Genomic DNA, 24,995 nt, shown 5'->3' with positions numbered 1-24,995 from the left:
GATCTTCCCGAAACGGGGCACGAACCCGCGTCTCCTGCATCGGCAGGCGGACTCTCAAGCACTGCGCCACCAGGGAAGCCCTAGAGTATGCTTTTTGATAGTCTCATTTGAGAAGTTTGTTGAACAGTTAAATAAGGACTAGTAAAGAACACAAAATACTAAATTATTGGGCTTCCCTGGTAGCGCAGTGGTTGAGAGTCTGCCTGCTGATGCAGGGGACACGCGTTTGTGCCCCGGTCTGGGAAGATCCCACATGCCGCGGAGCGGCTGGGCTCGTGAACCATGGCTGCTGAGTCTGCGCGTCCGGAGCCTGTGCTCCGCAATGGGAGAGACCACAACAGTGAGGGGCCTGTGTACCAAAAAAAAAAAAAAAAAAAAAAAACTAAATTATTTCTATGAGGAAAAGTTAAAAGAAATTGAAGCATTTACCTTGAAAAAGAGATGGCTATAGGGAAAAATTACTGCCCTCTAAGGCTGTTAATAATTACAATAAATTGTTCTCCTGCTCTAAACAGGACTACTGCAAATGAGGGATATATAGAAATAATGGCAAGATAATTTAATTTGCTATAAGTAAGCTATGTTGATAATAAGAACATTTTTAAATACTAGAATATTCAAGTGGGAGAGGTTATAAGACTTTTGCCCCTAGATAGCTTTTGCAGAAAAAAACAAAACGCATTCCCTGCCCTGGTTCACCTATGCTATTTCACTGGTTTATCTTCTCAAATATCCACCAAGGGATACTGGAAATGTGGGGCTTTCACTCTTGTAAAGCTACCTCCTGAAGTTTATGTGCCTTCTTCATACTTTCAGTGTTTCCCTCCTGGTTCCACCTATCCAGCTCTGAATTAATACTAGCCCACTAGTCACCTAGTCCACAGAGGTAAGGAATAAAAACTTTTGTCAGAAGAAGAAACTATTTGGCAAAGGTACTTTGCAGTTCACACATAGTACTAGTACAGTACCACTGTTCCCAGTCACATAGGAACAAATACTTCTAGGCTGTTCATAAATATATATTGAGGTTTCTCTCTGTATAACTGGCTTGCTTGCAAGTTTTCCCAAGCTCTGAAGTGCTAGATCCCATGTCTTGACACCTCTAGACTTTCTCTTACAATTTCTTCCATAAGCGTCCATCTGCCCTGACAGGCTCCTCGACTTCTGTTGGCCCTTTTCCCTACAAGGTCCTCAGTTGGCCCCATTTTTATGAACTGCTCCATGTAACCTATGACATTCAGACTGGTCAGATACTACTGAGGCTCCATCCTTATCTCCTCAGTACATCCAATTCCATCTCACAGTCTTACTAACAGTTAATTCCAGAGGCCTTCAAATTGAACTCTGCTCATACTTACAAATTGCACTCACCAGTCTTACTGATTCTTCTTTCCTTTACTCTGCCTCAGGGTGGATTTTTTGGCCACAAGAGCTTGATTGGCCCTGCAGGAGGCTCCGGTAACACCTCTGAAGAGAGGTGGCCTTTAACCAAGGGTGAACAGGTGGATAAACTGGATTTTGTTTCCCTAAGGTAAGATAATTCTGAGGTGTGCTCTAGAGTACCCTCCTAGAGTTGCCCAGGCTCAAGCCCCAGTTGTCTGCAGTGACTCATAATCACCACTTGTTGGTTCTCTGTCTCACTTTTTCCTAAACAGACTAATGTTAACACAAATATTTGACTCTGCCTCCAGGTGAACCAATCCTAAAATAATCTATCTCCATATATTTACATGTGCATTTTCCAAAGAACTTCTATTGTTTTTTTGCGGTACTCGGGCCTCTCACTGTTGTGGCCTCTCCCATTGCACAGGCTCCGGACGGGCAGGCTCAGCCGCTGGCTCACGGGCCCAGCCGCTCCGTGGCATGTGGGATCTTCCCGGACCGGGGCACAAACCCGTGTCCGCTGCATCGGCAGGCAGACTCTCAACCACTGCGCCACCAGGGAAGCCCTGTTTTTTTCTTTTTAATAGCATTAAAAAAATATCCCACATTAACATTTTGAGTAAAAACAAATAATCTTGGTCTGTGTATATGCGGTGTGGCCACAACAAATGACTCACTTTCACACTCTAGAAGATGGTATATATTCTCCCAAATAGACAACTCTCAAACATTTCTTGTTTCTGGCAGTTACAAGTGAGATTTCTTACAGAACACTCTGATTCTATGATCTAGTATGAGAGGGTTCAGCCATAGAAATACCTTGTTTTAAACACATTTTTCTATAAACTTCAGTAGTGATGAGAAAGATCCTCTCCTTTCTGCTCAAGAAAAGAAAGTAAATTACTTTATGTATTGTTCTTTGGCTTTTGATATGCTATGTGACACTTCAGCAAATCCTGCACACAATGAATTCTATCATTTCTGCACATGTGGCAGTTAAATGTGCTCATTTGCATAAGTTACAACCATATACATAAGTAAAAGTGTTGTTTTTGACAGTAGATCTGATTTTGGGGATACATATGAATTTCTAAAGTTCTAATGGATTTCAGTATTGACGATACGGCATAGAAATAAAACATTTCTTGCAATCATTCCAGGCATACCAGATGGTGAAAAGTGTTACAATAATTCAGTAGAAGGTAAAGCAAACTTACCCGAATCATCATGACTGAACATCTGATATCATGAATTGTATCATAGATCTTTTTTGAGATGTCCACAAACTGATCATCATCAAACACATCCAAAGAGTTTTTACTTAAGGCTTCCAAGGCAACATTCACTTGTGTTACAAATTCTGGAATTACTGTTAAAATGAATAAGAAAGAGAAAATTGTCCTACTTGTATTTTCAGATTTCTGGAGTTTCCAGGAAATGGAGAATCATATTTTTAAACAAATACTTGATTAATAAAATTTCAATTATTTTTTAAATGTAGGGAGACAAAACGTTTTGGCAGGATAATCTTGAATCTCTGAAATACAAAGGTAACCAAAGACAAGAAAGGCGTCGTTATGGAAATGTTTTAAAAGATTATCTTTCTCCTTTATAGCATTTTTGTTTTTACCAAGTCTGGAACCATATAATTAATTTTCATCCGATCCAGTGTAAGCTCAAAGAAATGACAAAAAAAGAATTGGTGTGAATAATAGTTGAAATTGTAAACATAAAAATATTTAAAGAAAAAAAACATTTGAGTTGCTAAATAGAAGAAAATTAACTAAAGACGCTAATTCTATCTCATAGAAATAATAAAACTACTGTAAACTTTCTTTTGATAAAATATTTCCTCCTCATCAAAAAGATTAATGCAAAGAAACTGGTGATCTTATATGCAAAACGTTTCTATGTAAAATAACACAACATTGAATGAGTTTAGGGATATATCAATCAGTAAGGCCAATCCATAGAATGCCCTTTTTTTAATTAAGATTTCAAAATAGTCTCAATTAAAAACGTTTCTCTGACTTTACTTTTAAGGTTAATGATAACAACATTCATTAACTCTTCAGTAGATTCAAGGCAGTTTTCTAAGCGTTTGCTGTGATTGAAATCTTAAAATAACCCCAGTATTAACCTGGGGTTCATACTTAGTTGAATGACAAAGACACAGAGAAATCAAGAATCTTTCACAGAGTCATTCTGCTAATATGACTTTTAACTACTATACCATATCATATTGAATAAGTTTCTTCCCCATGTGAATATGCAGGAGAAAAGCAATTAATTTTTAGAGCAATGATTCCAAACCTGGAAGATATAGTACTTTATCTAACACAAAAATATTAATAAATATTATTTTTTCCTACATCCAAATCTCTATCTGCATGTATGGCATACCATGTCTTGCAATCCTACCTGCCATGTTCTTGATATGGGGAAATGTTGGCAATATACCTAGGTACCCATATTTTATCTAGTCTCATCTTTCCTCCACCTACTAAAATGTATCACCTATACCCTAATTCTTAGATATTATACCCACCAGGATTATCCACTGTGCTTTTCTCCTCTGTCCATTCTCTAGGTGTACCATCCAATAAAAAGGGGCACCTGGCCACATAGGGCCACGTATAACTATGAAACATTAAATTCATTAAAATTTAATTTAATTTGAAATTGAGTTCCTCAATCACATTTACCACATTTCAAGTGCTCAGTATACACCTATGGCTATTGAATTCTGTTTTGAGAGTGGCAAAATGGAATGTTTCTATCATACCAAAACTTCTATTGGATAATATTATTCAGTAGTGAGATTTCATAAAATCATTGTCTCACTTTCAGTGAACAGAATAACAAAGGCAAGGAGAAAGCTAACTCACACCACTTTGCGCAGGAGAAACACTCCTGAACCACAATTCCCACTAATTTAGATGTGACTCCCAAAGTGTATCTCTAATCTAACCTTTTCCCTGAATTCCAGAGCTATGAATCCAAAACGGTCCACTGCAAAATTCTACCTAAATCTTTCATAACACCTCAAATCCATCCTATCTAAACCTCAATACATTCTTTTCTACCTGGAAAGCCTAATTTTCTTTTAATATTTTCTATCTTGATGCCCAGTCAACAAGGAAAAAAACTCAGGTGTTTTCTTTTACCTCCTACTCGTTTTTAACCTCTATATCCAAATGTCCTCTAAGTGTAATCTCCTCTACCATATAAGTACATTTTAAATCCATTGCCAGTGCAGCCCCACTGCCTCTAGCCATCATTATCTCCTGCTTGAGCCCTCACCAAAGTACTCCTGCCGAAGACCTTCTCATCCTCCAGACTCATCGTAAGTATAATCTTATTGACAAAGCCAGCTCTTAGCAGTAAGTACAACAGTGTCCGTCACAAAATAGATTCACAATAAGTTGTTTTATTAGTGAGTCACATCACTACACTGTTCAAAAACGTTCACTGGTTCCTTAAAACTTTTTCCTGTTTGTATCCCAAGTGTCTAGCCCGGCACATAGTAGATAAGTAATTGAATTAAGTAATCAAATGAGTTAATGAATGAATAAATATAAAAAACCCACAAAAATGTAGGTACAAATTCAACATGTTAAGCTTGCATTTCAATGTAATTTAGGTTTTGTTCATACTAGGGAATCTCCAAAAATATACTTATGTGGGCTTATAAGAATATTCAACATATTTAATGAGTTAATCTTTACTTTTCATAGTGTTGAGAGAGGAGGAAACTCTTACGGAAATGTGTCCAGTTATTTCACATTTTCTTCAGGCTCTTGGGGTGAACAGCAAACCCCCCAACAAAACTTATACTCCAAAGAACATGGCAGAGAGGCTCCTCATCACTTTGACATCCTCTATTAACACTAAAGACATAGATAAAAACAAAGAGATGTGGTCTCAAAACTTCTGGTGGGGCTTCCCTGGTGGCGCAGTGGTTGAGAGTCCGCCTGCCGATGCAGGGGATGCAGGTTCATGCCCTGGTCTGGGAAGATCCCACATGCTGCGGAGCGGCTGGGCCCGTGAGCCATGGCCGCTGAGCCTGAGCTTCCGGAGCCTGTGCTCTGCAGCGGGAGAGGCCACAACAGTGAGAGGCCCGCATACCGGAAAAAAAAAACAAAAAAAACAAAAAGAACACCTTCTGGTGGTCTACCACTGACAAAACTCTTTTCATAGTCTTCCCCACTAAAAAAAGGTTTTTCTCATCCACCAAACAAGTGTGTCATACAATAATAATTTAACTCTTTCTATCTACATATTCAGTTTGTTACTAACTGCCTCTATAATTTGAAACTGCTCCTATCATCTTCCTATGTAGATCTTGGCCAAAAAAAGAGAGACAAGCATCAAATCATGTAAAGGTCTAGTTTTCACTTCCATGTGAGATAATGTGAGAAAGATTTGGCGTATTTTAAGGAAAATACATCATAGCCTTTTCATTATTGCAACGTGATTTCAATTTAACTCCTTTAGGGGCCTCTTACTAATAAACTAATATTAGTTCCAATTAAAATAAAATCTTTGAGAAGCCAATGTTTAATTTCTGAAGTACAGATGGAAACTACTACTTTTTTCACTCTAACAGCATAAATGAACTATTCAAAGCCAACATGTAATACATTCCTCATTTCATTAGCTTAAACATCAGCTGTGGGTGTGTTTTATTCATACTATGGACATATGGTTGCTTGGATCAGAGTGGGCGTGAAATTTTTTAATGCTTTCAAGAAAATACAAAGTGAGTATAATTAAGTAGCCAGTTAGTGGTAATTTAGAAGGAAAAACAAATTGACAAAGCTATCTCAAATCCATAATCTACCTACATTTCAAGAAAACAAGGTTTACACACAGTATACCATCCATCATGTTATACAATCATTGATCAGAGAGGGGGACACCTTAAACAAATTCACTCTAACCATTTGACATCCCAGGTAGAATCAACTGTTCTGAACTTTGGAGTGTAGATTTATTAAACAGAAGTGGCCTTGGGTTCAATACCTTGTCAACTTCAAAGTATCTTGTCTATTTTATACTGCCAAATTCTAAGCCAGTTCTGAACTTGTTAGCAGTCTGTACTTTCCATACCAACCTTATTCAGAATATGCAGAATAATAATATCCATTGAGTGCTTACTCATCTTGGCACTGTGCTAAGCATTTTGTATGCACTGTCTCATTTAATCCCCACAGCAGCCCTGTGAGGCAGGAACTATCATTATCCTGATTTCAATGACGAGGAAACTGAGGTCAAACAGCTAATAAGTGGCAGGCTGGTAACTGAGACTCCAGAGCTTGCTCTCCGAGCCCCAAAGCTGCACTGCCTCTTTTTTTTTTTGCGGTACGCGGCCCTCTCACCACTATGGCCTCTCCCGTTGCGGAGCACAGGCTCCGGACGCGCAGGCTCAGCGGCCATGGCTCACGGGCCCAGCCGCTCCACGGCATGTAGGATCGTCCCAGCCCGGGGCCCGAACCTGCGTCCCCTGCATCGGCAGGCGGACTCTCAACCACTGCGCCACCAGGGAAGCCCCACTGCCTTCTTTTGATAAGTAAAATACTTTGGGCTTCTTAATTTCAGTGCTCCTGGGGCACTGAAATTAATGTTAATGTTAATTAACATTAATGTTAATGTCAATTAATTTCTAAATTAATGTTAATTTTCTGGTAATAGAGCCAACTTCTCCCAGGCCTTGAGTCTCGCTCTGGTACTAACTCAGGAATATGTTATCCCTTCTCATTTCTTGCTAGGTTTATTAAATGCTTTTGAAAGTAGGTAAAGGTACATAATTATTGGATTAAGTAGGTCAAAAAAAAATCCAGACTCATTATAGGTAATCATCTCCAATGATGTCACTAAATTATGTTTCTATCATTAATAAAATGCAGATTAAAATATTTCTAATCATACTATTATCTTTGAAAATTACCAATGATAGAGGTATTTGGCTTTGAAAATTCACATAATGCTAAGTCACCATTTCTTTACATGATGCTAAGTAAGTGGGAAGAAATTACAGCAGAAAGTGCAATTAAGCATATGCATGACTTCTATAAATGCCACATACTCTTCATTTTTTAGATTTATTGAACAAACATTGATTAGCAAGATTCATACCTTTTTTATTTAAGGAAGCCAAGAGTGTATCAGTGCTGTGTTTGGTCTCTCACAGATTACGTATCATAAAAGTCAATAACTGGTGAGAATTTTTCCTTTTTTCAAATGAGAGAATCAAGGATCAGAGTGAGTGCTTTATGACACATCACACAGTTAACAAGAGCCATACTGGCCTCACTATTCTACTTTACCCCGACCTTTCAAACATCTGGAATAGCTAAAAAAAAAAAAAAAAAAAAAACCCCAAGAAATAAAATAACAGAGAGAAAAGACTTTGTTGTTATGGCTTCATGATACTATACTGATACTTTTTTACCCCTTTGGCAGAGATCTTTTTTCTATATATGAAATTCTGGATCATTTAATTAGCCTGAATGTCCAGCTTTGGGTATCTCCAGTGCCTTAGGGACTTAGCTGTTTTCCCTAAAGCTTAATCTGGATGTTTCTCAATTATACATTAATATTAATAAATAATATTCACTTATTTAAATGTTTTAGAAATAGTCATGACTACTTAATATAAAATTTAGCTCTTTCACAATTTTCCTCATAACATTTTCAAATTTGTTAACACCACAATAATTGTTTAAATGGATGTAACTATTTAAGTATTTAAAGTTGGACCTGGACCAAGTAATGGTCTATGATGACCTCTGCTCATTATGTAACACACTATTTTAATGGAGTTAACAAGTTGCCTCTGAAAAAAAATATTTTGTTAGTTGTTTTTGTATTTCTTAGTATAAATTCTCAAATATTTAAACTATCAATGCAATTTCCTATACTATCAAACCTCTCAAAATTCATCAATTTAAATTTTTACCAGGTGTAAGAGCCAGCACTCAACATGGCCTCTAATTATCCCAGCCTCCAGGTATTCACGTCCTAGTATACCCCTTCCCCACATTGTGCCAGATCTGTGTGCCAAATAGAACGTAGTATAAATGATGGGATGTTGCTTCTTAGGCTATTTAAAAAAGACTTCAAGAATTCCATCTTGGTCATTCTCTCTCATGTACTGCTTGCTCTGAAGAACTTTAGATGTTATGCTGTGAACAGCCTAATTGAGATGTCCACATGGCAAGGAACTGAGGCTGCTAGCTAACAGCCAGCAAGGATACGAGGCCTTGGACCAGCAGCCATGAGCTTAGAGGTGGATCCTCTAGTTTCACTCAAGCCTTCAAAATAACTGCAGCTTCAGATGACATCTTGACTGCAATGTCATGAGACTGAGGCAGAATCACACAGCTAAGCCGCTCCTGGATTCCTAACTCCAGGAAAATGTGAAAGATAATAAATGTTTGCTGTTTTAAGCTACTAAATTTTGAAGTAATTTGTTTTACAATGGATATATACCACACTAAGAGACTGGAAAGGTCTAAGAGAATACATTAGTTTTGCCTGTTTCAGTTCATTCAAATGGAATCATACTGTATATATTTCTTTTTTGTTTTTAACATCTTTATTGGAGTATAATTGCTTTACAATGGTGTGTTAGTTTCTGCTGTATAACAAAGTGAATCAGTTATACATATACATATGTTCCCATATCTCTTCCCTCTTCTGTCTCCCTCCCTCCCACCGTCCCTATCCCACCCCTCTAGGTGGTCACAAAGCACCCAGCTGATCTCCCTGTGCTATATGGCTGCTTCCCACTAGCTATCTATTTTACATTTGGTAGTGTATATATGTCAATGCCACTCTCTCACTTTCTCACAGCTTACCCTTCCCCTTCCCCATATTCTCAAGTCCATTCTCTGGTAGGTCTGTGTCATTATTCCCATCTTGCCCCTAGGTTCTTCATGACCTTTTTTTTCCCCCTTAGATTCCATATATATGTGTTAGCATACGGTATTTGTTTTTCTCTTTCTGACTTACTTCACTCTGTATGACAGACTTTAGGTCCATCCACCTCACTACAAATAACTCAATTTCGTTTCTTTTTATGGCTGAGTAATATTCCATTGTATATATGTGCCACATCTTTATTGATTCATCTGTCGATGGACACTTAGGTTGCTTCCACATCCTGGTTATTGTAAATAGAGCTGCAATGAACATTTTGGTACATGACTCTTTTTGACTTATGGTTTTCTCAGGGTATATGCCCAGTAGTGCGATTGCTGGGTTGTATGGTAGTTCTATTTTTAGTATATATTCTTTTGTATCAAGTTTCACTCAACATTAAACTTATGTGATTTGACTCATATTGCTGTATGCAGGTTTAGATTTCTCATTCTTATTACTGTATAGTATTCCAATGTACAATTATACCACAATTTATTTATCCATTCTATAGTTAATGGGCATTTGGATAATTTCCAGTTTGGGACTACTATACATAGTGATGCTATGAAATATTGTGCACTTTTTGGTGCTAGGAATATATGCACATATTTTCAGGGAATTTACATACATATTTTCAGAGACTATACCTATTAGTGGAATTTCTGAATCACAGAATATACTTTTGAACCATGTTAGTAGACACTGACAGTTTCCAAAGTGGTTGGAACACATTTTACTCATATCAATAGTGCCTGAGAGTTCTAGCTGGTTTACATCCTCACTAACACTTGGCATATTCCAGCTTTTACATTATAGCCTTTCTGGAGGGTATATTTCCCTCTTCCTTTTTAATATATTGATCAGGCGTGTGTGTGTGTGTGTGTGTGTGTGTGTGTGTGTGTGTGTGTGTGTGTGTGTGTATGTTCTACTGGTTAAGCCTCTGGATTACTTTCATTGTTTATCTACTCTCTTGTTTTTCTTGAGTTTAAACAGTTTAAATTTTCCTCCTTTAGAATCACCCACCATCTTATCTATCGCTTAAGCTCATTCTTTAACCTCTTCAGTTTCTACTATCAAGAAAAGCACAGGAATTCCCTGGTGGCACAGCAGTTAAGAATCCACCTGCCAATGCAAGGGTCAGGGGTTCGAGCGACAACTCGCGGAGCAACGATCCCACATGCCGCGGAGCAACTGGGCCCGTGCACCACAACTGCTGAGCCTGCGCTATAGAGCCCAGGAGCCACAACTGCTGAAGCCCACACGCCTAGAGCCCGTGCTCTGCAACAAAGAGAAGACACCACAATGAGAAGCCCGCGCACCACAACGAAGAGTAGCCCCAGCTCGTCGCAACTAGAGAAAGCCAGCGCACAGCAATGAAGACCCAACACAGCAAAAACAAATAAATTAATTAATTAAAAAAAAAAAGAAAAAGAAAAGCACACACAGGAAAAGAGTGAAAGAAACATAAAGAAGTAAAGGAGCTCCATGATCTGTACCTCTAGCTAAATACAGATCAGTGTGCAGGGGATCACACACTGATGACCATAGGAACATGGGCCATAGGAAGAGGTAAATGTAAACATTAATAAACAGAAACCTCATTTAAAATGGATTTGGGAAGACAGAAGGGGCAGCTCTCACACCCTACCTCTTGTTATCAATTGCAGACCCAACAGGAAGAGACATACCTTTGCATCTCTGAAAGGAAGAAAGTTCCTATTTTACTACCCAGCAGGAGGAAGGAAGAATTTCTCCTTGCCTGGCAATAGCCCAACCAATGAAAGACTGTCTCAACTCTGCCAGTGAAAAGCCCCTACACTTCAAACTCCCAGTTTCTTCCAATGGACACTTTGTTTGTAACAGCCCCGTCCACTCTTCCTTCTCCATATAAGAATGTTCCTCTCCTTTGTTTTCCAGACCTGCCTATAGTTTGCCACAGATTCCATGTGCTGAGTTGCAGTTCTTTGCTGTTCCTGAATAAACCCATTTTGCTGGTAAATTAACTGACGGTTTTATTTTTTTAGGTCAATAGAAATGTCTAGGGGGGGGGGAGAATCTTTAAAGATGCTGAGGTGTACAGACAGATTAGGCTATTTAATTCCCTGTGTACAGGGAAGGCTTCCAGTAGGAGAAACATACCTTTGTTTGACATATCTTTGTGGTGTTGAGGTTCTCCTTCACATGTTGCTGGGGATTTCTTGGGTGAGAAGAAAAAGAGTTGATCTCAGCTCCCCAGACTCCAATTCTCTCTGTCCAGCTGTCTATGATTATATGCCTGAGAAGAGCCCTTTTCCTAACCCTGTCTACCTGGTAACTTTCTACCCATCCTTCATATTTATCTTCATAGATATCAGTTCTTTGTGAAACTTTCCCTGATCACCAGCCCACCCATGCTTCTAACCGTGTTAGGCAATCTTGTCTCTTGGACTTGCTGACACTAAACACATACATTTGCTAAAGATCCTATGTCTCTGACTGCATGTGTTTTCCTGTACTCAGCCACTTCCAAAATCCTGACAGAGAGCTCTTAAAATCAGAAACTCTGTCAAGCCACCTTTGTTTCCTCAGGAAAGGGGTAGGTATCAGAGTCAGAATTCAGCACCAGGTATTCAGACTCAGAGCCTGTACCCATTACCACTATATTCTACTGCTGGATGCAAGGATAACCATGCTGAGACATATCCTCAAACATTAAAGAACACTGAGGGTAAAGAGAACTAAATCTTCAAGAGAGAAAGGGTTATCTATAAAATATTTAAATCAGATTGGTATTAGGCTTTTCAGGAGCAACACCAGATACGAAAAGGAAAAATATGAAGCAATGCATTCAAGTATTAAGTAGAAATTATTTCAGAAATGAGATTCAATACTCAGCCAGTTAATTAAGTGAACAGTGGGATAAAGATTTTTTCAGGCATGCACGTATACAGAATATTTAATCTCCATGAAGTCTTCATTAGGGAGATACTTGTCAATAGATTCTCAAAACAAAAAGTGAATCAAAGGAGCAAGATATGGGGCTGAGGAAATAGCGGAGTCGGAAAAGCAGTCGGAAATACCTGCGGGTATTTCTGTGTGTTGTACGTGGAAACAATGAGTAAACGTGTAGATATTTTTGAGAGCCAGGGTTCACACTATGGAATAAGAGGGGTAGTACAATGGAACGTGATAAGACAAAGAACCCTATGGGATGGGATTGCATTGGAGGTGTCAGCGTGAACTTATGATTTCATATGTAGCAATATATTACCTTTTGTGTAAGAGTGAAGAGGAAATAAAAAAGCACATCCTTAATCTGCTTATTTTCACAAATATTAAAAAAAAGCCCACATGAAAGATAAAGGAATAAGGAAACTTGTTGTTTACAAGGGATGCTAAGAATTGGGTAGAAGAAATATGAGAAGATAGATCAGTAGCTGAGTATATTTTCTGTATTTTTAACTCTTGTAAGCGTGTTAACATTATACAATTTTAAAAATATAAAATTGACAACAAGCATATGGGCAGGGGAAGGAAACCTAAAACCAAATGTAAGTAGCAACAAATGAACAAATGAATTTGTTTTGAGGTGTGTATCATCGAGGTATGTATCATCAGGTTGCTTACACTTGACTACTTTCTAAAGTCGTGCTGCCCAATCCACTAGCTGCTAGAAATATCCTGCTATTTAACTAAATTTACATTAAATTGATACAAATTAAATACAATTAAAAATTCACTTCCTCAGTCACTCTAGCTCACCACATATGGCTATCATTTTAGACAGTATACATATAGCTCAGTTCTATCCTTGCAAAATATTCTGTTAGCACCGTTCCAAATACTTGCAATCAAGTATTTGTTGAGCATCTGTCCTCTGTAGGACACTGGTGTAGATTCTGGAAGAGTGAGTATCATCTGTGCAGTTTTTCTATGTATACTTCACAAATACGAGTTATAAACCTCTGGAAAAAACCCTCTTTGGCGCCTAGAAATGTCCTGGACCATTGCAAAATTGTGTCAGGTTCTATTTACTGATACCATTCTTAGCTTTTTTGGTCAATATATATTCACCTTGGTATAAATATAGATGACTACCTAAACAAGAAAATGTATGTTTTGTTTGTGCTTTGAGAAACTACAGATATCTTTGCTTACTGTGTTAATCCCACGAGGGTTATGGAATTTCACATCTGCTGAAATTATACTAGTTGAAGTATATGTTAAAAGTGTTCTGAAATTTCAGTGCCAACTTGTTATTTTTACTTTGACAGAATTGTCATTATTTTTAGTGAGTTTAATATTACAGTGAAAGAGTAGAGACTCAATATCATTGACAGTAGTGATTTTACTTTCCCTTTAGTCATTCAATATCACAAGGTTTGTAAGGGCTTCCTATGTACAAGTGTACAATATTAAGATTTTTAAAGAACAAATTCATTTCTCTTGTATCTGATATTCATTTATCTTGAAACTTCTTGCTATTATAATCAATATATAAAAAATTTCAGGGAGCCCAGATTAATATGATTTAAATATATATACAAGTATGATTCATTCAATAGATGTTTTTCTAGAAAGTCGAATAAAAATTGATTGTGAACTTCTTGAGTGAGAGAGCCTGTTGTATTGAATTACTCCTTTTACTAATATTTCTTGATCAAATGAAGAAAAGTCATACTTTAAATGCAGCAGGGAAGCTTCTATTTAAGGCAACTGAAATGACTTATTTTATAAATATTTATCCCTTAAGCTCTTTTTTTGTAATGCTGGATTTATGTACGTTGGTTACAAACATTATTATAAACAAGTCTACTGAAGTAAATCAAGATTTATAACTCCGCTAAATTTTTTTTAAATAGTTACAGAAATCCAGAAACCTCTGCATCAATGTAAGCTAGGATTGTGGAAGGTTAGTCAATTTTTTTTTTTAAGGGAGCTAAAATTCTGTAAAATGAAGAAACTGGTCTATTTCTAGCATAGACTCTCTGGATCCGTAGGTCTATTCATAATCACACATGCACTGTGCTCACTTTTTCTAGCTACATTTGGTTACAAGCAGAAAGACATTAGAAAAACATAAATGAATGGACAGGAGGATAGCAGATGTATGGACAGATGAATGGGTAGTAAAATAAAGCATGGGTTGTTGGAAGAAAAGATAGGTGTATAGAATCATGGGGGTAAGAATTTGTGAGTGGATGGAAGGAGAGATTAATCTTTATAACTTTCCTACTTCCAAAAGAGAAAAAAATTCAAAGCAGCTCAAAAAAGAGGCAAGGGTACAGTAAGCTTTTAAAACTTAAAACAAGGCCAAAATAACCAACAGCCACATAACGAAAGTTAGGGAAGACAAGTGTAACTACATAAAAACTTCTAGAGTTAAGGTACAGCAATTAGTTATAAGACTGATCTGTTGCATTCCAGGCAAAAGTGAAGCAATGTACTACATGGTTCATATTATTTACTAAAATGGGGCTCGGCACGTAAAAGTTTTCACTGGGAATGACTTAAAAAGCTTTTCCTCTTCAACACTATATGCTAAGGGGAGTGAATGTACCACTTATGTATTTATATTTCTTGTTATTAAAAAACATAACAAAAATAGTCTTCACAAATAGTGTTATAAAAGATGTAAAGGCATTCTTCAAAAGAATATTTATTTTACACAACATTATCATCTGCTTCTTCAAAAAGTTAAAGTCCTAGAATTTTTGGTTTGCACCTTTTTGGATTTCTGATATGATATGATACAAAAATAGGACTTTGAAAATTTTGATTCTAGGCAGAAATTTAATGGATAAATGAATGAATAATCTCAGCATGGCTTCTGACAGGAGTGAATCATACATTATTTGAAATTGATGTCAATAGTGAATTAGTTCTTGAAGGATGGGCATTCAGGGTTATCAGAAAAAAGAACTTTCATTTGTTTTAGATACTAAGTGCTGACAGGGTAAATTGATATTTTCCTGTGAAAATGTAAGTAACTTGTATTCTTGGTGCAGAAAGTCTCAGATCTGGATTCCAAACATGATAAGTTATCTGAAAGTGACCACAACAACATCTCATGCATAATATGGTTCCAGAATAATAGCAGACCAACATTTATTGATTACTTACTAAGTACCAATAATCTTGCTAGTGTTTTACCTATGTTGAAATCGGTAAAGCGTGATGGTGACATGTCTAGATTTGCAGTCAAACTTCCTAGTAGGGGTCACTTTCTTCTTTGCACTTTACTCACATTGTACTCTCTGGAGTTGTGCAAAGCTGTAGCTCTGAGCAAACAGTATTAATATATTCTTTCCTCAGTAAACTTTATCATGACACAGTGGTTTTTGAACTTGGCCCTGCATCAGAATCACCTGGAGGGCCCATTAAAACACAGAGGGCTAAGCCCTACCCACAGAGCTCCTGATAAAAAAAAGTCTGACATGGAGCAGAAGAATTTGAATTCTAACAAGTTCCCAGGTGATATAATGCTACTGGTCCAAGGGATCAAACTCTCAGAATCACATGTAGCAGATAAAATTGGTTGGCTCCCCAATACTCATTATTAACATCCTTGTTAAAAGAAACATGAATTTGTTCAGCATCCAAACAGCAGAAAGGTGATGTAGCTCTCAGTTTAGAGGTAAATTCTGATTATTACCCAATCATTTCCTTTGGCTGTGATTGGTTTAAAGAGAACCTGACACCCTGTTCTAGCCAATGAGATTTAGGAAAGTGTATTGGGGGAAGATTTCTGGGAAAGTTATTCATGCTCAAAGAGAAATACTGGAGAGAAGGTCCCTCTTCTTTCTCTGGACATTTTCCTATCTGGATGTGACTTCTAAGAACTGCTGTGGTCCTCTTACAACAAAGAGAAAGCTGTCATATCGAAATAGCAAAGAAAAAAAAATATGTATCTCTATTAGTGTTAATGAACTGGTGAATTAAACAACACTGGACTTCGTGATACATAGCCTGTAAAAATTTCTGTTACTCATGGTTTGAAGAAATATAACTGATTAAATGTAATATAATTTAATCCTAAAAATAATCCCACTTTAAAGATGAGAAAAGTGAAACTTTGATAGCTGCCCACATTTATAGTTAATAATTAACAGAGCCAACTTTTATACATAGTTCTGCTGACTCCAAAGCCTGTGTTATTTCCACTACTCTTTATACTGATGGACATGTTTTGAGGGGTTTTTTTGTCTGTTTATTTTAATTGTTCTGCCTATCTCAGTGATTTTTTTTTCTCTAAGCTAAACAGGAATAAAAGATATAATTCAACACAGATGTTTGAGATCACTCTATTCCATATATTTTTAAATTCAAATGTTAGGAGGGGAAAAGAAAGGAAGTTTTGGTATTATATTTAGCAATAAATAGGCAACACAAAATATGCCCCCATTAACACTAAAGGGTTCTCTTTTATACTTGTGTCTTAAATTTAAAAGATGTTTTTATGGTTTGTGATATTAACTCAATAACAAGGACATGTGGTAGGATGACTACCTTTAAAATACTAAGAAAATCTTCAGAAAATAAACATACAAATGAAACTGAAGACCCAAAATATCAGGGATTTTGGAACCAAGATCAAACACCAAATCCTAAATGGTCTTTTCTCTTTTTACAATAGAAAATATGTACTGTACATGCTTTCTCTAAAAAAAATTGAGTTCTGCAAACATACCTAATTGACTCCATTGTATGATTTTATAAAATCTTTATCCTGTGTTGCTTAAGAGCAAAACTATGTATTTCCTACACTTTAACCCAAATTGCATTGTTCTTTGTGATAACTGACATGCTGATTGCTAACTATGCTATTGATAAAATAAAGTATTTGAATTAGATGAGATACATCTGTTCTTTCTTGTACATTGCATTTACTACCTATACAAACAGAACTTCCAAACTACTACATTTGGCTCTCATTTCTCTCCCTAGCCTCACATGTGTGTCCTTCAATGTATCTCAAACTACGTAAACTGTAAGTTACCTTTCAATTCAACATATACAAAAATGAAGTCATCACCACCTTCTCCCAAATCTGCCATCTTTCTTGTATCTCCCATCTCAGCAAATGGGATTACCATCCACCCAAGGCCCTAAACAAGATGACTGGGAGTCATTCTTGTCTCCTCCCCTCTACCTCTATCTCCCCTCGATCATCAAATATGGTTACTTTTTGCATCCTGTATAATTCTTGAATTGGAATTCTTTTGGAAACCGCAGGTCTTCCTTACCAGATCTCATGCTGACTGAGCTGAGAGCCTCCCTAACTCTTCTGCCATATCTAGTTCTCAGATCTATCCATCCCACTACTGTCACAGCAATCATTCTAACCATCAACGCTCACCATTTCTCTGACCTGGTAAGACCCCATGGTGAACCCTTAATTGTCAAAAGGATGCTATTCAAAATTTTAGTCATAGAATTCATTGCCTCCATTAAACTCATTCCTCCTCCTTTAGCTCCATCTCCAATAATTTCATATCTGTCACTATGGGCCTCGAACACTCAAAACAGCTTATAGCTTTCCTTATAGCCTGTTTATTTACACCTCTCTATATTCGTTCATTATTTCCTTTCCAAGGCATGCCCTTCTTCATATTCCTCATTACAGTAATTTTCCTCTCTTTTTAAAGAGTCGATACAGAGAATACTTGTTCAGGGAGCCTTTTGCGGCTTTCCCTTTTCTCTACCCACATCTCTGGATTAGTATTCTGCTTCTGGGCCTGATACACTATCATTTGTCACTCTATTTTATGTTCCACAAAGATAAGGTACTTAGAAGTTGTGTGTGTGTCTTGACTGTGTCATTACTCCTGCCTCTCCCTATGTAGCCTCCAACCTCCGTATTCAGTCAGTCACTAAGCCTGCGATTTTAGCTTCCCAAATATGTTTCTAGCACATAGCAGTTGCTCAGTAATTGTGCATTGAGTGAATATGCTTTTCTAGCTCAAGTTCTTATAATTCAATAATCCTACTTCTATGTATTCTTGGACTGGGAGAGTACCTCATAAGTTGCCTAATTTTACAACTAGAACTCGTAGTGAATTTATTTTGAAATAATGCACTTACTAACTTTACCATTAGTTAAAAGAATTATTGAATCAGTTGCAGAGCATTTAAGTTGGGTCTCTCGCTATGGAAAAGTTCACTCTTCAAATCTGTCCTGTTCTTGTTCACTAAAGTTCTGCCACTGCAATGAGTAGCTTTGCCTCTATACTGCCCACGCAGTACATTTAGTATACTACTGAATGACAGAGGTCTGAAGTTAAGAGGATTAATTAGGATAAAACCCGAAATACCCAAAGCTAACACCAATTCCATGGGTCAGCAGAAATGTTCTGAAAACCTTTCATTTGAGGTGAGAAAAGCCTCTCACGTATCACTTTATTATTTCTACCTCTGGAATTCTCTAAAAGTTATCAGGAATCTGCAGGAGAAGTAGAGAGAGAAAGTATATATAAGCATTTTTGTTGTTTTTATTCTTAATAGTCTTAGATTTATCTGCTTCTTTCTCCTCAGAGGACCTCATCACTGTGCTTAGGTGCCAACTGTCCTCAAGATTCCCAGAGATGTCCAGTAAACTCTCATATCTCAGGCTATTTTTGTGCATTGCTTTTTTCTCTACTATGGGGAAAAAAATCATTTCAATAGATATCTATTCACCTATATGTATAATTAGCTCTATCTGAAGAAGAAGAAATCAAGAAATCAATACATATGCCTAGAACTGCATAACTAGTAAAAGATGGTCCACAAAATCATTCTAAAAACCAACCTTCATCCCTCATACTTTGAAATCCTACCTTTAAAAGGTTAACAGTCTGTTTGGTGATGCAACAAGTACATAGCAAACTACATGGGGCCACAAAGGCAGGTTTTGAACATGTATTATAAAGTGATCTCAATAAGTCATCTGTTATATATTTACTTGTGTTTCCTATTACCTGTAGAAAACAAGACAGAAAAAGGCAACTACATTAAAAGAATGGGGAGATTATATCCAATTAAAGATATTTTGGAAAATTCTGATCGAAGAGGTGACATGGAAAATTAGGCCTTGTAGAATGACTAAGATATAAAGAGAGAAACATAGGAAGGCAAGTTGGGGGAGAAGTGTATTACACAAAGAATAGAATGTGAGAAACTACAGAGAATGGTTGTGATTAAGAAATAAGCAAAAGTAGGGTTTACACGGTCATAACTGTCCAAGTAGTAAAATAGCAAAAGTGCTAACAGTTAATTTGAGCTCATACCAGGTTTTTATTAAACTCCAAGCCAAAGACTATGTTCTTCATTTGGTAGATAATTAATGGCCTTTGGAAATTTTGAGTAAGATTCTAACATGACTAGTGGTGAGAAAGAAAATCAATTCCTACCAGACCTGGGACAAAATTTCTTATATATAATCCATTACTTTTTCTGGGAAGTAATTAACACTCCTGATAAAATAACCAGTGTAATTTTTTTGATAGTCATAAGGTTATGACCTCTTCTAGGAATTTCAAACTACCTCAACTAACCATCATACTAAGAGCCTGTTGAATTTTTAGTATAGTTGTATACAATCTAATAATGTTTATCCAATTACCTTTTTTTCCCCATAAACCATCTTTATTAAGATGATCCATTTGAATTTACTTTTTCTAAAGCTTCTACCCTTGTAGCATATTTGAAATACAGTTTTATCATCTGGTCGTGATTAATATGTTTAAGAATATGCTTTAACAGTGGTTCTCAACTACATTCCGATGAGAGTGTCTCAGGGAGCACCACGGGTGGCAGAGGAGCAGTAGGTAAAGAGAAGCGTGAATAGGACTAGGTGTGAAATCCCATACTCAATCCCTGATTCAAAGAAAGCAGCTCTGATTTATATATTTGGGTTCCATTTCATTTGAATAAAAGGTTGCAATACTAAAAAGATTGTTTGGAAAGCACTGCTTTACATAATTGATTTAGAAGTGGTGTATAACTGTCTTGTATAACTGAAGCAGGAAGACAAGTTAGGAGACTTAGAGCAAAACTGAAAAAAAAAGTTTATGAAGATTTGAATGAGGATGTTTGCAATGGAAAGGCTGAGCCATTTGGTACTGAGATAGAAATGTCAAGATTTTATTACTGACTACATGCAAGAGGTAAAAGAAAGGAAGGAATCCAAGACAACTAAGGTATTGATACTGGATATCTAGAAGGGGGGAAACTATTATCATCATAAAGAAGCCAGGAGGAAAAGAGGTCTCAGGAGAGGATACTCTACTCATGTTGACTTAGGGGTTACCTTCAAGTCCAGATATCTACCAGACAGTCAAGAAGGAGACTGAGATAATGGGGAGGGGTAGGTAGGGAGGGAGGGAGAATAAGAGACAGGGAGAGTTTTGACAAGCATTTGCATAGAGATGACATTTGGTGCTGTGACAGCAGGCCAAATCACGGAACTGTGAAGAAGATATTCATCTGGGGGAAAATATATGGAAGTGGAGTTAGGCAATGTGACAGAGATTGAGCTGAGAGACAGTTAGAAGGAGAATCAGGGAAACATGTACATTAAGATACATATGCTTGGTGTCATACTAATTTTCCTATAGTTTCAAAGAGAAACGTGGTAGTCAGAATTAAATGTATTTTTACTGATAGCATTTCACAGACTTGAGACAGAAGGAGCTTTGTCCTTCAGGTGATTAGCTGTATATACTGCAGCAATATCTGTACTGTATCCTAAAAAGCTACAGAAATCAAAATGAGTTTTCAAATGTAAGATGGAAGTATTTTTGACACTGTTGTTATGCTTAAATTATGACAGAGGCTTATCAACGTAAGACTTCTTTCTCTTTTTTCAGCATTCATTAATGAAACTGCATTTATCTAATGCATTGTAGGAGCAATGTCCTACTCAAGCAGTCTAAAAATAGGCTAAAAAATGCATAATCATTGACTTAGTAATCTCTTTATAGGCAATGGTAGTAGAACCAACTTTCCAGCAAGGAGAGCTGAGTAACTCAGGTTCTATCTGCATGTGACTCTATCTGCACTGGAATGGGGTTTAACTTATTTCACTGTTAAGCTAGTAGGGAAAATGGCACCTGAACTGAAAGGTTGTGATTGTACAACATGGGAAGTGATTGTGTATATAGGGAGCTAGGACAGAGAGGATGCATGCAGAGACCATGTGCAACAAGGCAGCATCAGTAACAGTCACCAAGACAAGACAGAAGTCAGGATACCATAGCAGCCAGAAGGAATCAAAAACAGACTCTGCTGACCCAAAGGCTACAAGGCCGGTCTTCCCTGGTGGCGCAGTGGTTGAGAGTCCGCCTGCCGATGCAGGGGACACGGGTTCGTGCCCCGGTCTGAGAAGATCCCACATGCCCGTGAGCCATGGTCGCTAAGCCTGCGCGTCCGGAGCCTGTTGCTCCGCAACGGGAGAGGCCACAACAGTGAGAGGCCCGCGTACGGCAAAAACAAAACAAAACAAAAAAAAAACAACAAAGGCTACAAGGCCACAAATGTCAAGCTCTCCCCTCAGTGACTGCTGCTGTCAACTACAAAATAGTCTCTCTCCTGGCAAGGACAGCAGGTCACACATTTCAGTTATTGTTCAGGAAATAACCTGTCAGCACATCATCTCTGAACACAAAGGACAAGATAATTGTCCCAAGTTCTGTCAGCCAAAAGTCCCAGTCATCTGAGGAAACAGTAATATGGAACGTGGGGCACTCTTATTAATATGATCTCTCACTGTCCCTTGCTTTAGTAAGAAACAGTTTGGAGGTGGCAGTAACATTTTGTAGTATTGGGTTGCTTTTTTCAATATCTGTCTTAATGCAGGGGATTTATTTCTATAATTGTAGATAATAAGTAAGGAATTCGATGTTGAATGATTATCATAATCAACAGTGATTATTTTTTTCAATTTCCTGTTTTGTACTTCAACCAAAATAGAACAAACACAGAGGTAAGTTCCAAACCCACTAAGAGTATTTTTGGGTTATGTGTAGGAAAATTAACCCGTTATTAAAAAGAGATTTTAAAGGATGAATAGGAGGAGGCAAGTAGATGAAATGGCTCTGTCAGGATATTTCATGACTTTTATGGGATAAAGGTAAAACTGTATGATTTCTATTATACTTTCTCAGCTGTTATTCAAATTGATTATAACCATAAAGGAATTTCATATTCTGATTCATCTCCATGTTAAATGACTATGGAGTCTTCTAAACAAAAGCATGAAATTCTGCTTCCTCTTCCTAGTACTAGATTTACACAGCAAGGTCTCTCTAAAAATGGTCATCACATTTTCTGTTTATTCCTAAATGTGTTTTTAAATTAGCTAACGTTGGAATTTAAAAACAAAACAAAACAAAAAACTGATCATGCCTGTTGACTGATTTTGGAAACTACGGGGAATTGTGTAATGCTTATAATCCAAGGGAGGATTATCTGTATGGATTTCAGGAAGATCCTAACTCCCTAAATGTCTTGACATTTTAGAAAATGTTGGTTAAGTGTCATTCTTTTTCCCAGGCTTTGAAAAGTCACAATCCAACAGAGTTTGAAAGCTTGATTAACAAACACAAATAACAAATAGAAAAGTGGAATTACTCCAGAACAATATAAGAAAAAAAATGGATGTGTTAAATTGAAAGCAAACAAAGAAATAGGCATGTCTTTCTTGCTCCACTGAAAATCCATGCCAAAAATACTAATGACTGTCTTTTCTTTTTCTTGTCTACTTTTGGAAACTGACATTCCCAATTTTGTCTGTACTGAACAGGACTCACAGTGTTACATCATTTCACTGAATGAAAACATTAATGAAATTTAATGTGTGAAAAAATAAATTCTGTGAATTTATGTGTGAACTTACACAAGAAAGGAAAGTATGGTAGTAGATATGGGGATGGGAGTGAATCTAGTCCTATATACACATTAGGGAGGAAAATAGAATCATTCCAAGGCAAATTTTACATTGGTATCAAAATCAATATGCTGAAAGAAAAAAATCACATGATCATGTCAACAGATGCAGAAAAAGCACTGGACAAAATTCTACACCCATTCATGGTAAAAATTCTCAGCAAACTAGGAATAGGATAAGAAACACACCAAGGCTGTCTGTTCTCACTACTCTTATTCAACATCATACTGGAAATCCTAGGTAACAAATAAGACAAGAAAAGGAAATAAAAGGCATATGAATTGGGAAGGAAGAAACAAAACTGTCTTTGTTTGCAGATGACATGATTGTTATTGTAGAAAATACCAAAGAATCAACAAAAAACTCATCAAAATAAAAAGTGATTATAGCAAGTTTTCAGTATACAGGGCTAATATACAAAAGTCAATTGGTTTCTTATATACCAGCAACGAACAATTGGAATTTGAAATTAAAACATAATACTATTTACATTAGCACCCCCAAAAGAGAAATGTGTAAGTGTAAATCTACCAAACATGTGCAAGATCTACATGAGGAAAACTACTAAACTCTTGACAAAAAAATGAAAGAATATCCAAATAAATGGAGAGATAGTCCATGTATGTGGATAAGAAGACTCGATGTGGGCAAAATGTCAGTTCTTTCCAACTTGACCTAGAGATAACACAATCCATATCAAAATCCTAGCACATTATTTTGGATATTGACCAACTGATTCTAAACTGATTCTCCTTAACATGGATTCTAAACTTCACATGGAAAGGCAAAAGACCCCGAATAGCCAATACAATACTGAAGGAGAACAAAGTTGGAGGACTGACACCACCCAACTTCAAGACTTACTATAAAGCTATGGTAATCAAGACAGTGGGTTTCTGGTGAATGAATAGACATGATAAACAAGGAAACTGTGAGAAACTACCACATTTTGGAGAACACTAAGAAGACATGGCAAGTAAATGCAATGTAAGATCCTAGATTAGATCTTGGAACAAAACATGGACATTAGTAGAAAAACTGGTGAAATCTGAATAAGGTCTGTTGTTGAGTAAACAGCCTTGCACCAATACTATTCTTAGTTTTGACCAATGTAGCATGATAATGTAAGATGTTAACTTTAGGAGAGGCTAGTGTAAGGATATGGGGGAATTTCACTATCTATACTATCGCTGAATCTCTTTGGTAAATATAAAATTGTTTTTAAATAAAAAGTTTAAAAAAATTCCAGACTAGTTGTCACTCATGTACATATATACTAAAATCCTAATAAAATATTAGCAAGAAAAAATCTGTCACCACATAAGAAAGATATATACCATGCCGAAGTTAAATCTATTTCAGGAAGACTTCTGTGCAAGACTGTTTTAAAATTAGAACATTTATCAATTTTCTAATTCACTTCATTAACAGATGAAAGAATAAATTACATATAATCTTCTCAATAGATACAGAGATGAACAATAATTCATGATGCAATCTCTTATCAAACTAGGAGAATGAAACATCTTTAGTTTCGTATAGCACATCCACAAAGATCTACAGTAAATATCACTCTCAAATGTGAAAAATTAAAACCATAATTTCGAAATAAAATAAGATAAAAACAATTAGGATATGTACTAACACCATTTCTCTTTATTATTGCCTGTACATTACTATGAGAAAAAATAAAATTAAAAGCATAAAGATTAGAAAATAAACCAACCACAACACAGGGTAAGAAAAAAGGTAAGAATAAGTAAAATGTTCAAAAAAGAAA

General features: G+C 36.7%; 1 protein-coding gene across 1 annotated transcript in view; it reads right to left on the bottom strand.

The window, feature by feature from the left end:
* Positions 1-24,995, bottom strand: part of CTNNA3 (catenin alpha 3) — a gene marked incomplete at its 3' end in the record, with an annotated part of 1,444,109 nt that overhangs the window by 156,607 nt on the left and 1,262,507 nt on the right. Inside the window, exon 13 of the mRNA XM_007456477.1 lies at positions 2,601-2,752. Within this exon, the coding sequence (XP_007456539.1) occupies positions 2,601-2,752 (152 nt within the window). The remainder of the gene's footprint in view (positions 1-2,600; positions 2,753-24,995) is intronic.

Source organism: Lipotes vexillifer, unplaced genomic scaffold, assembly GCF_000442215.2.
Source record: "Lipotes vexillifer unplaced genomic scaffold, Lipotes_vexillifer_v1.1 scaffold520, whole genome shotgun sequence".
NCBI classification, from domain to species: Eukaryota; Metazoa; Chordata; class Mammalia; order Artiodactyla; family Lipotidae; genus Lipotes; species Lipotes vexillifer.
Note: the sequence above shows the minus strand (reverse complement) of the source record. Positions and strands in the feature narration are given on the sequence as shown.